Below are 13,596 nucleotides of genomic sequence, written 5' to 3' on the forward strand. Positions count from 1 at the left end.
CCTCTGCTATCATCTATTAACCCAGGGACATATCTCCTCAGGGAAGCACCCCTCTCATGAGTGAACAGAGTTTATACTTACTAGGATAGGACAAGCTCAGCCTCTGTGAGATGTTTATAGAAGATGGGATACTAGATAGAAGAAGCCTTGTGCCCAAGTGAAAATCCAAAACTATTTTGCCTGCCCAACTATTGTCGGCTAAGAACACTGAAGGTCCTCAAGTCAGGCCAGCAACCCCATTCCTTGTTCCCCTCAGGAGACACTGAGAATAAGAGCATTAATCTGAAATTTTTTGGTCAGGAGGCAGCTGGGCACACTGAGGAGTTCAGCTAAGAGTAGAAAGAAGACAGAAGAAATGTCCCAGTCAGATGGAAGGACCAAAATAAACCAAAGGCACCCCTGTTGTCAGACCTGCTCAGAGGGTGTCAGGTCCACTGAGTGCTGCCACCACCCACATCTTCCTCCATGGAAGTGGACAATGTGATCATAGTCTTGTTCTGATGTTCATAGAAGGGATAGGCCAAGGCTCCACAGGAGGTTAAGTGTCAGTTTAGGCTAGATTGTAAGCACTTCTGCTCCAGCAGAGCATGCCACAATCATTTAATCCTGTGGTGTTTCGCAGCCTTGCACATGTGCACTTTGTCCGTAACACTTCCAGATGTGTGGCCTGTGCTTCTGGCAATAGCAGCTTGGGAATCACAAACTTGCTCTGGTGTCCTTGAAAGGGAGAAGCCCTGATGTCATAGGTGTATATGTGAGAGCTGTGGATGGACAAAATAATAGCCTCTGCTTTGCTAGAACAAGAATAATACAACTGTACTCTTATTATCAGTTTTGTGCAAATGAGCCTGTAATCTAAGTGAGCTGACACATGGGTTTCAGCAAGGCCTGGACACAGAGCCTTCTGAAGTCTGCCGATCTGGGAAAGATACAGGACCAAACTCTGTGAATGATGGAACAGAGTTTGGACAGAATATCACTCTCTTCAGCAACAAAATAGAGGATATTAATTTCTTCAAGTTTCATACCTATAGAAATCTGTGTGCTAAGGGGCCTCTCTGTTTATTGTATTTGTTTAAACTCATGAGAACTTGTCTTTTGAGAGAACTCCAAGTTAGAGAAGAGAGTGAACTGTGGAAGCCCTATTCCTAAGTGGAGGGGTCTGAAAGAATTCAGAGGCACACTCTTGTCAGTCCTGTAACGTGACTGTGTGTTTGTGGGGTCATTAATAAAGCACATCTTGGGGCTAGAGGTATAGTAGAGTGTTAACTGATGAATGAAACCAGTGGCAGGTATTGAGTTCATGTTCTGATGTAAAAAAAGAAAGCAACACCTTACTGCTCCTTTACTCTTTCCTTCTTCCTTGAGGCATCCTGGGAATAACATTGCTCTGAAGTCCTTCCACCTACAGAAGCTTGGGATCTTTGAGTGGTCCATGTGAGAGAAGAGAGTGGATAGAAGGAGACACATTACCGGGTGAGAAAGGTCTCCAAATAATTAACTGCATCACAGTTTTGAATCTTGCACTTACAAATATCAATACAGGTGAATTCAGTTACAGCACCCTTACAACCCCCTCCTTCCCTAGAAGTTACATAATTAACTTTGGAGCACTAGGAGATGAGAAATCTAGGTATCATAAGTGGTTTCAGTATTTACTTAGAGTATTGAGAATGATTCCTCACCTTAATAGAGTGACCCACAATAGTCTAGCTTCAGCACTATTGTCTGTCCTGCAATTCACTAGGTTTAAAAAAAGATGCATTCTGTAGGAGGAAAGCAGGAGAGTCAGGTTTTGTTTTGGGACTGGACGTCTGAGAAGTTGAGAGCTCTCTTTGTGGACTGGTGGAAATGAGACCCTGAGGGCAAGGAAAGGAAGAATCTCCCAAGGCAGAGGGTTCATTAATAACCCAGTTGCCCCATTCCTGTCATTTCTGATTCAGAGGGGGCCCTATTCCAACCAGCAGCCCCCATGTACTTGTTGTTTTTTTAAATTAGTGACCAGCTTTTTGCCTGTTATTGTCTCTGGACCTGGATACTCCTTGATTGCTTCAGGCATGCATAATATTATAGAACATTACTATGCACAGAACATTTTGTTCATTGACATGAAGTCTCTCTACCTTTTGGCCTCAGTTGTCCTCAAACATCTGTCCTACCAGTATCACCCTCCAGAGCAGCCATGAATGAAAGCCACTCTTCCTGAATCTCCAAACCTCTTTCTATGTCAAGGAACTTTCAATACGTATACTTGGACTGAGGGGCTAGATGAGGAGAGGCCAGACTTCTGTAAAGTCTCCAGATAAGAACAGGACTGAATCTGGGCACCAAGGGATCAAGCCTATAATCCAAGCTAGTCAGGAGACTGAGATTTGAGGATCACAATTCAAAGACAGCCTGGGTACGAAAATCCATGAGACTCTTATCTCTGATTAACCACTAGAAAACTAGAAGTGGCACTGTGGCTCAAATTGGTAGAAAGTTAGCCTTGAGCTAAAGAGCTTAGGGATGGTGCCCAGGCCTAGAGTTCAGGCCCCATGACCAGGAAAAAAATGAAAAAGAGACAGGACCCAGAGACTGAGTTCGTGACAGGACAAGAGTACGCAAGTGAGGGTTTAGGATGCGGAGCAGAAACACCTCCGGGACAGTAGAGGGCGCTGCAGAAGAGGGCACTGCAGTGACCTGGCCCCGTGCTCTCTTTGGCACCACCCAGGAGGCTTCCAGCCTGCAGAGCGCCCTCTACTGAGGAGGCGGCGGACACCTCAGACGACGCCTGGTTGGAAGAGTGGAGAGCTGCCACTTGTGCTACCGGAAGGAAGCCCTAGAGGGGGCCGAGTAAGTCCCCACCAGATGTAGGGGCCCTGGTAGTCCAGCTTCAGCCTCGGGTCTGTGCCTCGAGGCACATGCCTCTGTCACTGCCTAGTCTTTAGCTGACTAAAATGGTCAGCTTCACTTTTGCGGCCTACTTTTCCCCACCGCTGACCTCTCCCACTTCCCAGTCTTTCACTGAGGAAAATGGGGTGTCTCTGCCCTTTGAGACATACTGCCACAGGTTTGAGGCCTATCCTTCCCCATACTGCTTGTCTTTGCCTTCAGGTTCAAGGCACACTCATCTCCCACCAGGCCCCATCCCCCACCACAGAATACTTAGCTGACTAAAATGGCGGCCTACCCTTCCTTACCATGCTTCTTTCCCACTGTGGCATTTTTTGCTGCAGAAAACAGGGTCACTGCACTCTGAGGCATATATCTTCATGGGCTCTCAACCTACCCCTTCCCTGACGTGCCCTTTCCACACTGTGGAGTTTTCCATTGCCAAAAATGGCGTGTCTCGGCCGGGAGTTTGGCCTAGTGGTTAAAGTGCTTGCCTAGCATGCATGAAGACCCGGGTTCGATTCCTCGGTACCACATATATACAAAAAAGCCGGAAGTGGTGCTGAGGCTCAAGTGGTAGAGCTCTAGCCTTGAGAAAGTCCAAGGACAGTGCTCAGGCCCTGAGCTCAAGCCCAGGACTGGCAAAAAAAAAAAAATGGCGTGTCTCTACACCTTGAGTCATGTTGCCACGGGCTCACAGCTGCCCCTCCCCCACCGTGCCCCTCCCCCACTACATTTCTTCCCCACCGGGTTCCTCCCCTCCCATGGAGTCTTTAGCTGCTGAAAAGGGAGTATCTCCGCACCTTGAGGCCTAGAGCCACAGGTTCCTGACCTACCCCACCCTCAGTGCCCTCCTCTCCCACTGCCATTTCTGTATGCGAAGACAATGAGCCATTATGGTCCAGGTTCACAGCCACCCACCGCGCTCCTCCCCCACCACCGTGTTTTTAGCTGTGGAAAAATGGGGTATCTCTGCCCTTTGAGACATACTGCCACAGGTTTGAGGCCTATCCTTCCCCATACTGCTTGTCTTTGCCATTGCCAATGGAGTCTTTAGCTGCGGAAAATGGAGTCTGTCTGCACCTTGATACATTATGGCCCTGGTTCGTTGCCCACCCCTCCCCTACCACCATTTTTTATGTAAGAATAATGGAGTGTCTCTATACTTTGAGACATATCGCCACAGGTTCATGGCCGTGCCCCTGACCCACTGTGGAGTCATCTCTTTTTATGGAAAACAGAGTGTTTCTGCACCTTGAAGCATATTGCCACATGCTTGCAGCCCCTATCGGTACCCTCCCCCACCAGTCTCCTCCCACCACCAAGCCTTAAGCTGAGAATAATGGGGTGTCTCTGCATCTTGAGGCATACTGCCACCTACTGCTCCCTTACTGTGCCCCTCGTCTCTCCCCCACTTTGCCCTTTTCCCATTGCTGACTCTAGCTGAGGAAAGTGGGAAAATGGGGTATCTGCACCTTGAGGCTTATAGGCACAGGTTTGCAGCTTGCTTCTCCCTGGCCATTCCCCCCGCCCCCCCACCACACTACCATGTTTTTATGCCAGGAAAATGTTGATATCTTTTTGTTTTCTGTTATTTTTTTTGCCAAAAAGACGTTTATGGCTTTAATGACAAACATTTGAGTTACAATTATTTCGTTACAAACAATTTTTCACAGAACAATGGCGGGCACATGGAAATATCAGTACATCTTGAGATGGATTAGCACAACTTCACATCCTCCCCTTCAACCATGGCACCCCTCCCCCACCCCTGTGCCTTTAATTGAGGAAATGGGGTATCTCTGCAACTCGAGGCATATTGCCACAAGTTCTCAGCCTACCCTTTTCCCACTACTCGCTCACTCTGACCCCTTACCCTAAACCCAGTCTTTACCTGAGGAAAATGTGGGCATCTTTGCACCTTGAGGTGGATCCCCACTGGCTGGTGGCCCATTATTCTCCTACACCCATATACCCTCACTCACCTATCTTTCCTAATCCACATCCTTACCTGAGGAACAAGTGACCCACTCTAGGTCAGAGGTTCTTGGATGGATTGGCTGGGCTCTCTGAAAGCTAGATCGTCCACTTACAAGAACAGAGTTATTATAGAGAGCTGTATCTCCAGTTGATGATGTATGGCCCTGAAATAAAAATATGCTGGCCGGGAATTTGGCCTAGTGGTAGAGTGCTTGCCTAGCATGCATGAACACCCAGGTTCGATTCCTCAGTACCACATACATAATAATGGTAGAAGTGGTAGAGCTCTAGCCTTGAGAAAGTCCAAGGACAGTGCTCAGGCCCTGAGCTCAAGCCCAGGACTGGCAAAAAAAATCATATGCACCTTCCATCCTGTACTCAGTCTTGCTCCTCAGGATATTGCCCCTTTCTAAGTCCCATGAAACTAGCCAATCAGAGCTGCTGTCTCGTTTCTTGTCTTTTGATACCTATAGGTCTTCAAAGTGGTGAGATCAGAACTCCTGGTTGGTGAAGGTGAGGCCTTGAAAGCATACAGAGGAAGTCTGATCCTCAACCACAGTGTCCCAAAGTAATCTTCCTGCAAACCAGCTTCTAACTAAGGTATTTTCTCAGGTGAGTATCCCTCCCACTTACTCACTTACTCTTCTCTGCTTATCAGTATGATATCCTAACATTCCTTTCTTCCTCTGAAGTCCTAGTAAGTTTGGCGATGGAGGTTTTATGGCAGGTCCAGTTGAGAACTGAAGATGATCAGAGGAAAATTCTATCCCAGTGGAGAGACTCTAATCCTGTGGCTTGTTTTTAGTTTTGTACCCTCAGTGTTTATGCAGATGCATATGTCCACTACATCATAACCCTACTTTTTTCAGCAACATTCCTTGCAGACAGAGGCTTAGTCTGAGGTCCTTGGAGGGAATTGACCCTGCTTCTGTAAGTGGTTAGATGAAAACTTAGCTTGAAAACAGGAATCATTCACTCCTCAGATAGAAAGCCCCTCAATAATCTAACGTCATCCTTCCCTATTACCTGTGTGCCCAGGGATCCATCTTCTCAGGCATAAGGCACCTTCCCATCTTCCTGCAGTTGGGATCTTGGGTGGAGAGGGTTTTAATCTTCCTGTGAAATATTGGGAAGAAAGGGACCTGGGCTTTATGAGGGGGTCTAGATGAGACCAGGTTTAAGATTAGTAGGCAAGCCAAAAAAACCTCAAGTGGAGAGTCCCACAATTATCTAGCTGCACTGCTGTGGTCAACTCAGTGCAGTGGGATCATCAGGTGAAGCTACCGCCCTAAGAGTACAGATGTGTATGCTTCTCGTCAACTGCATAACTACCATTTGCCAATATTGAGAATTTTGTATGACACATTCCTGCACAGAGATTCTTGGGTTGCATTTAATAAATGCAATATATATAGACTCTTATATAAGTGGAGGGCCCCATAACAATCCATTTTTACCCTTGCTTTCAGGCATAGATAAGTAAAGGGTCTGCCTTTTCTGCATCCCATTCTACCCCTATGGTTCACTGGGAAGCATATTTTTGATTTCAGGAAATTGAAGCAGAAAGGACTTGTCTGTATAGGGGTCTGTGTGGTTGGTTAGAATATAGAGAGGAATCACTTCCCTTCTAATAGAAGGACCAACAACAATTTAGCTGCTCCCCTGTTGTCAGCCCTATGATCAAGGATATGAACATTTCACCAGCCAGTGTCCGTCTTAGGTGGCCTGTAGGCAAAGAAGAGTTATCCTGACTTATCTGAATGAGAAAGGCCTTGGCTATTTTATGAGTCCAAGTGAGAGAAGAAGGAGCAAAATACAAGCCCTGTACTCAGGTAGAATGCAAAATGATCTAATTCCACCCTATATTCAAGACTAAAATGAAAGTATTATGTTGACCTATTCCCTACACTCATGCAGCCACTCTGTCTCCAGGAGCCCTTGGAATAACAACCTTGAACTGGAGCCCTGAAGGAGTTTCCCTGACCCTCTGAGAGGTTGAGGTTAGAGGAAAGACAAAATCCCACTAGATAAAGGGACCCAACGAAGTCCACTTGAACCCCTAAGAACCCCAGTTGTCAGGCCTGTATACAAGAATAGCTGTTCAAGACATTTTCCCCTCTGCCCCTGGGAACCTATAAAGTCAAACTTTCTTCTGGAATATAGCTGAGACAATACCGTTTTGCAATAGTAGATGTTAATCTTCAGTGTAGATACAGAAATCTCTTACTCAAATTGAGGGTCCGAAAACAATCCAGTGGAGCTTCTGTTGTCAACCTCAGGACAGGAAGGCCTCTAGTCAAGTAAACACAAGCCCCCTTCTCCATCCTTTAGTTCTGGTATAGTATACTCTGGAAGTCATAAATTTGGTTGTAAATTTCTGGAGCAGGAAAAGCCTGGGTGGTCTAACACTTATTTGAGAGCTTAGAGACTGGAGCCACCCAGTCTCTGATAGAGAGTCCCACAATAATCTTGCTGTACAGCTGTATTCATCTGTGGGCTTCTGGTTGTGAGACAACACTCTTCTGCCCCTGAATCTATACAAATCATAGACTTCTGTCCACTGCAGGCCTGAAGTCAATTTTCTAGCCTAGTCTCACTTTTCATGGTTTTAAAACATTGTCTCATTTTTCCAGAGCTGATCAGGATCTCATCACACTAATTACACTTCACACATTGCATACATGGCAGGCCTTTCAACAGACCCACTTTTTTATTGATTAAGATATCTCCCTAGCTTTTTGCACAGACTGGCCTGAATCATGAACCTCATGACCTTGCCCCAAGAGATGTTAGTTTCCATACATAAGCCATCACATACTAGACCCCTATGCCTACTTGTGTCTGACTTGAAAGTAACAGACTTGTTTTTGATACTTAAAGGAGAGATTACATTATTCTGAAATTTCTTGTTAGAAGCTGATAGTGATCCGAAGAAGCACCATCCCCAGTAACAAAATAATATGTACTATGGTTTTCACCTCAGCAACATCTGGTAAAGTAAACAGACCAAATGCTAGCCTAACCCATCCTGGCAGAGAGGACTTTGGAAGCCATAGCCTCACTCTAAGGTCTTACATATACGTGAGAGAACTTTGAAAGCAGAGTGGAACACTCCTCTGATTTAGTGACCCAAAGGACTCCAGCTATACCTCCATTACTATCTTTAAACCTGAAGGCATCTATTCACCAGAAAGTTTCTTTCAGCCTCAGGGAACCCTGAGACTCAAGCCTTATTCTGAGGTCTCCTATAAAGCTGAATGGAGAGGCCCTACCTCTCTGCTTCTGAATGAGTTGAGAGCCTGAAGATGGATAGAGGCCTGCCTCAAGTAATATCTAATCTAACTATCCAGGGTACCCTGTTGTCAGCCCTGTCCCCAGGGTTGACACAATGGGTGCTAACCTTCAGATTTCTTCCACTTTCCTTCTTCAATCACAGTGGATCCAGGGAGTTGCATACTTGGTATTACAGGAGCAGAATGAATTTGATTTCACACTTCTGCGTTGGATCAGAGAAAGTTTAGGGTTTAAGTAGAAACACTACTTACTACTATTATAACAGTCATAATGGGGCAAGATCCTGTTGGGAGTCAAAGTGAGATAACAGGCAGGACACGAGCCCAGGACTAGTACAGATGAAGTTTAATCTTGCCCTTGCTTTCAGACTGAGTCACAACCCCTCTCTAACACTGACATCTGAGAGAATGGGACCTAACTTGTGAGAATGGATGAGTTCCTCCTTGGAGACAAAGAGAAAACATTGAACTGTCAGAAAAGGACTTCTCTGAAATGTCAGTACTGTGAGGAACGAAATGAAGGAACTAGATTAAGGCACCTTCACTTCTGCCATTTCTGTCTCTTAATCTTGGTGTCAGAGAACAATTGGGACTTGGTCTGAGAAGTGTAATCTTTGCCCAGCATAGCTCATAGTGTTAGAAAAAGATGATGACCATGATCTGTAAGATATGGATCAGCAACTTCAGATGGAAAGAGTCCAGGCCTTGTGAGGACAAAAATAGGAATACAAAAAAGAGCCCCTGAATCCTGCTCCTTCTGGAAGCCTTGAGGAATCACTGCAGAGGTATTTCTATAAGCTGCATTTTCCCTTCTCTCCCTCAGGTGTCCGGGAGTTGAGAACTTATAGAGAGAAGAATCATCTGACCAGAGGGAGCTCTATCTGATCAACAAAGAAGTGTTGAGGATTTTCTAGGAACCAAGGTAAGTACGGATTGAACCCCCTCCATTAAACACATGGACAGCTAAATACCAGTGACTCATATCTGTAGTCCTAGCTAATGGGCAGGCTGAGATCTTAGATTCAAGGTTTAAAGCCAGCTAGGACTAGGAAGTTCATAAGATACTTATCTCCCATTATCCACCAAAAAGCCAGAAGTGGAGCTATGGCTCAAGTGATAGTGTTAGCCTTAAACAAAAAGGCTCAGGGACAGCGTCTATGGTCTGAGTTCCAGCACCAGGACTAGCATGCATGTCCTATCACATGTGCACATGTACACACACACACACAAACACACACAACATAGTGAGTTCATATATGGAAAAATAAGTATAGGGACCATGGGAGAACTGGATTATCTCACAGCGCTAAGATTTTGACATTAAAAATGTGGCCTTTAGGCATCAAATGGAAAGTTTACAACCTTGAATTTAACCAGATGAGGAGTAGGTCTGTACCCCAAACATTCTGCACTGAGTTTGGTGATCTCTTGCTATCTTCCCTGGTCAGGTACAGCCAGGTATAAGGCCTTCTCACTTCCTTTTGCCCCATTACTGGCTACGTGGTGTTCAAGTTTGCTTCAGGCCAGCAGGAAGGAGTGATTAAGATATCCAAAGAGCATTTCAGAGGCACTAAAGTACAGAAGCAGTCATTTATTGAAGAACTCACAGAGTCTACCCCACTCTTAGATGTAGTCTTCCTTTACATGCTGTAGCCCAAAGGAGAGAGGCCTGACTCAGTGCCTACTGTACATGCTCCAGGGACCAGGAAGTAAAGGTCTTTGTCTGAGCAAGTGTCCTCATGTGACCAAGCAGACAATTCCCAGGTAAGGCTGGTGTAAAGGCAAGGTGTATATTCTGAATTGGCACCACAGGCCCCACCTACCTCAGAATACAAGGAAACTCACTTTGTCCAGCCCCGTACATAGTATCAGTAGACACAGAGCCATAGGCTTGCTTAACACCCTATACCCTGATGAGCTTTGCACTTATTCCTTCAGGCTTCAGGTAACAGGGAGACAGGATACTCTATAATCCTGAAGCAACAAATAGAAGACATGTGATAGGCCATGTGTGAGTCACCAAGAGGGCGGTTCTTAGCTGTAGCTATTCATCGATTTCCTCTCTCTCCCAGGCCTGTGAATCTCCATCACTGAGCATCTGTCCACCCTCTACCTACTGTCCGGAAGGAAAGTCACCATGTCTCATAACCAGAAGAGCCAGCCCTCTGACCTTGAGGAAAACCCTCAGGCCCAAACAGAGACATTAGGCCTGGTTGGTGAACCAGCCATCACCTCTTCTTCAAGTTCTGTGGTCCTGGAGACCACAGTACAAGTATCCACAGGCCTAGTGAGTGAGTCATTCCCTAGGGCTGAGGAGGAAGAGGAGAAGGAAGAGGAAAAGGAGGAAGAAGAGGAGATGGAGGAAGTCAGCACTACTTCCTCTGCTTCCTCCTCCTCCACTCCTATGATATTGGATACCACAACGGTGGCATCTGCTTCTGGAAATCAACATTGTCCCCTAAATCCTCAAGTATCTTCTTTTGTGTCCAGTATCATTGGATCCAGTCTATATGACCAATTCAATCATGCTTCTAGAAACCAGGAATGGGAAAATATGAGATTCCTGAGTTCCCCAATAGATTTTGTGTCTTTGCAGCATGATGAAATGGCATTGGTACCCTATCTGATCTTCAAATATTGGATGCAGCAGTGTGTCACTAAGGCAGAAATGTTGAATTATATAATCCCAATTCATCATCCCCATTTCCATGTCATCTTTAGCAACACCTGTTTGTGTATGCGCCTGCTCTTTGGTATTAATATAGAAGAAGTGGACCAGACGATCCCCTCCTATGGGCTTAGCCTTGCAGCAGGGATCACTTATGATGGGATGAGGAGGAATGTGCAGGGTTTGCCCAAGACAGGCCTTCTATTAATTGTTCTGTCCATCATCTTCATGGAGGGCAACCGTGCCAGGGAGGATGTGGTCTGGCAGGCACTGAATATTATAGAGGTGTATGCTGGGAGAGAGCACTGCCTCTTTGGGGATCCCTGGAACCTCATCATGGGAGATTTTATTCAAGAGGGATACCTGGAATACTGGCCAGTGGCTTTCAGTGATCCTGTATGCTATGAGTTCATATGGGGCCCAAGAGCCCATACTGAAACCAGCAAGATGAAAATCTTACAACACTGTGCCCAGTTTGGTGGAATTGATCCTGTGTCCTTTTCTGCCCTCTATGAAGAGGCTGTGAGAGATGAACAACTTAGGCGTGATCAAAGTTAGGATAACTGGAGGGAAGGAAAGTTACCTGTTCATTTTCTATTTGGAAAGGAAAGTCAGCCTTCTTAGCAGTAGAGCTCCAGTGGAACTTGGGAGGAATGTATTCTGTTTGAGTGTCTTTGATAATGATCTTCGTTCTCTTTGGAATTTTTCAGTTGTATGTTTCAATCTAAGGATTTTTAGGTTCAGAATGGAAGATTATGAGCTAGGCGCATGTAATTCTAGCTATTCAGGAGGCTGAGATCTGAGGATCAAGGTTCAAAGCCAGCCCGGGCACAAAAACACCTGAGACTCTTATCTCCATCTAACCTTCAGAAAATGGGAAGTGTGGCTTGGCTCAAGGGTAGGGTGGTAGCCTTGAGCTAAGAGCTCTGGGACAACTCCCAGGCCCAGGGGTATGGTGGTAGCTTTGAGCAGAAGAGCTCAGGGACAGCACCTGGTGGAGCTCAAGCCCCATGACCCACCCACACACACACAAATGACAGGTCAAGTCCATTCTATCTCATGCTTTTGTGTGTGTTTGTCCCATTCCTAGGGCTTGAACTCAGGGCCTGAATGCTGTCCTTGGACTTTCTCAAGGCTAGTGCTCTACCACCTGAGCCACAGCACCATTCTAGCTTTTTTCTCTATGTATGTGGTACCAAGGAATCAAACCCAGGTCTTCGTACGTGCTAGGCAAGCACTCTACCACTAGGCCAAACTCCCAGCCCAAAACAATGAACAATGATTTTGATTTTTTTTTTATTTATTTTTTATCGATCGTGGAACTTGAACTCTAGGCCTGGCTCTTCGGCTCAAGGCTACCACCCTACTCCTTGAGCCACAGCGCCACTTCTGGTGTTATGGTGGATTATTGGAAATGAGAGTATCATGGCTCTAGTGCCCAGGCTGGCTTTGAACCATGATCCTCAGATGTCAGCCAACTAAGTAGCTACTATTGCAGACATAAGCCACCAGCACCCAGACTCTATCTCATGCTTTTTAACATTAGGAATTCAGTTATACTATAAAAGGTAATATGCTTGCCTGAGCTGACGAGCTCAAGGACAGCGCCCAGGCTGAGTTCAAGCCCCACGACCCACAAAAAAAAAAAAAAGAAAAAGAAAAAAGCATTAAAAAAAAGCAACGGAAGGTTATGTAAACAGTAGTCTAAGGTTTAATGCTACTAATAGATGATAGTAGTCTGGCTGTTTAACCCATTTGCTTTGTGCTGTGAAACAGGATAATATTGCAGTAGAGTAGAGATATCCTAGGAAGTGGGAAAGGACATAGCAATGCAACAGATTTCATGATAGCATAACTGAACTTTAATGCTTGTCTTCCATTACTTACTCTTGTTTTTCCCATGGCATTGAAATTATATTTTTCAACTTGGAACTTTTTTCCATTGTTTGTGTAGGTGAAATTTTAATAAATAATGTTTATAATTGTATGTCTTATTTATTCTTCAAATCTTCAGTTGAACATCTGCTTTGAGGATGGTTAGTGGTAGAAATATTAACAAAGATTGGACAGTCTACACTTACATAATTACACTTACATAGCAGCCTTGTCAAGATGATATCAAAACTTTCTCCAGGGGAGGAAGTGAAGATGGGGTAAGCAATTGGAGCTCTAAAGAAAAAACAACTCAGTGTCAGTGCCCTGAACCAAGGCATTTTAGAACTTGTAGAAAATGTTTCTTCTTTGGAAGTAGATTGTACCAAAACTGCAGTTTAGCAGGGCCAGCACCTCAGACAGTGACCCGTCTGAGAGAATGGAAAATTTATCTGACCAGTTTTTTGTTTCTGTGTAATAGAGAGCAGGTTCCACCTGTAAGTTATTGTACATGTGGCTAGAGAAATCATAACTAGATGATGCATCCCACCATCTGCAAGGGTTTCTGTGAGGTCATGGTGAACATGTGATGAAGTCTGGCCTAGAAGCCCCAGGTCAGGTGCTCTTCTACCTGGCTGGAAGATCTTGCTTGATTATTTAGATGATATTAGTAGGTTATCTTTAATATAATCTAGCCAATTGGAAGCAAACCCTGAATTTGGGGTATAGATGAACTGAGTAAATTACTTCTTGGCAATGGAATAAAAATATCCAACCAAAAAAGATGACATTCTATCATTTACAGAGACTTAGATGAAACTGGAGAGCATCATATGTCTTGTATATTTCTCATGCAGAATCAACCCCAATATGAAAATAATTACCTAAGTTTACAATGAGAAGTATTTC

At 45.0% G+C, this 13,596-nt stretch overlaps 1 protein-coding gene across 1 annotated transcript; it reads left to right on the forward strand.

Moving 5' to 3' along the window:
- The first annotated feature begins 2,780 nt into the window (after nucleotides 1-2,780).
- LOC150040539 (melanoma-associated antigen B16-like) lies at nucleotides 2,781-12,472 on the forward strand. The gene is made up of 4 exons (XM_090326222.1): nucleotides 2,781-2,835; nucleotides 5,328-5,466; nucleotides 8,971-9,069; nucleotides 10,220-12,472. The coding sequence occupies exon 4, from the start codon at nucleotides 10,285-10,287 to the stop codon at nucleotides 11,371-11,373; it is 1,089 nt and encodes a 362-aa protein (XP_090182348.1). The 5' UTR covers nucleotides 2,781-2,835; nucleotides 5,328-5,466; nucleotides 8,971-9,069; nucleotides 10,220-10,284; the 3' UTR covers nucleotides 11,374-12,472.
- Nucleotides 12,473-13,596: the final 1,124 nt, after the last annotated feature.

This window comes from Megascapheus bottae, chromosome X (genome assembly GCF_031878675.1).
Source record: "Megascapheus bottae isolate mThoBot1 chromosome X, mThoBot2.hap1, whole genome shotgun sequence".
Lineage (NCBI taxonomy): Eukaryota > Metazoa > Chordata > Mammalia > Rodentia > Geomyidae > Megascapheus > Megascapheus bottae.

Excerpts from the sequence above, each read along its gene's own strand:
- LOC150040539 (XM_090326222.1), top strand. The coding sequence starts at position 10,285 with ATGTCTCATAACCAGAAGAGCCAGCCCTCTGACCTTGAGGAAAACCCT.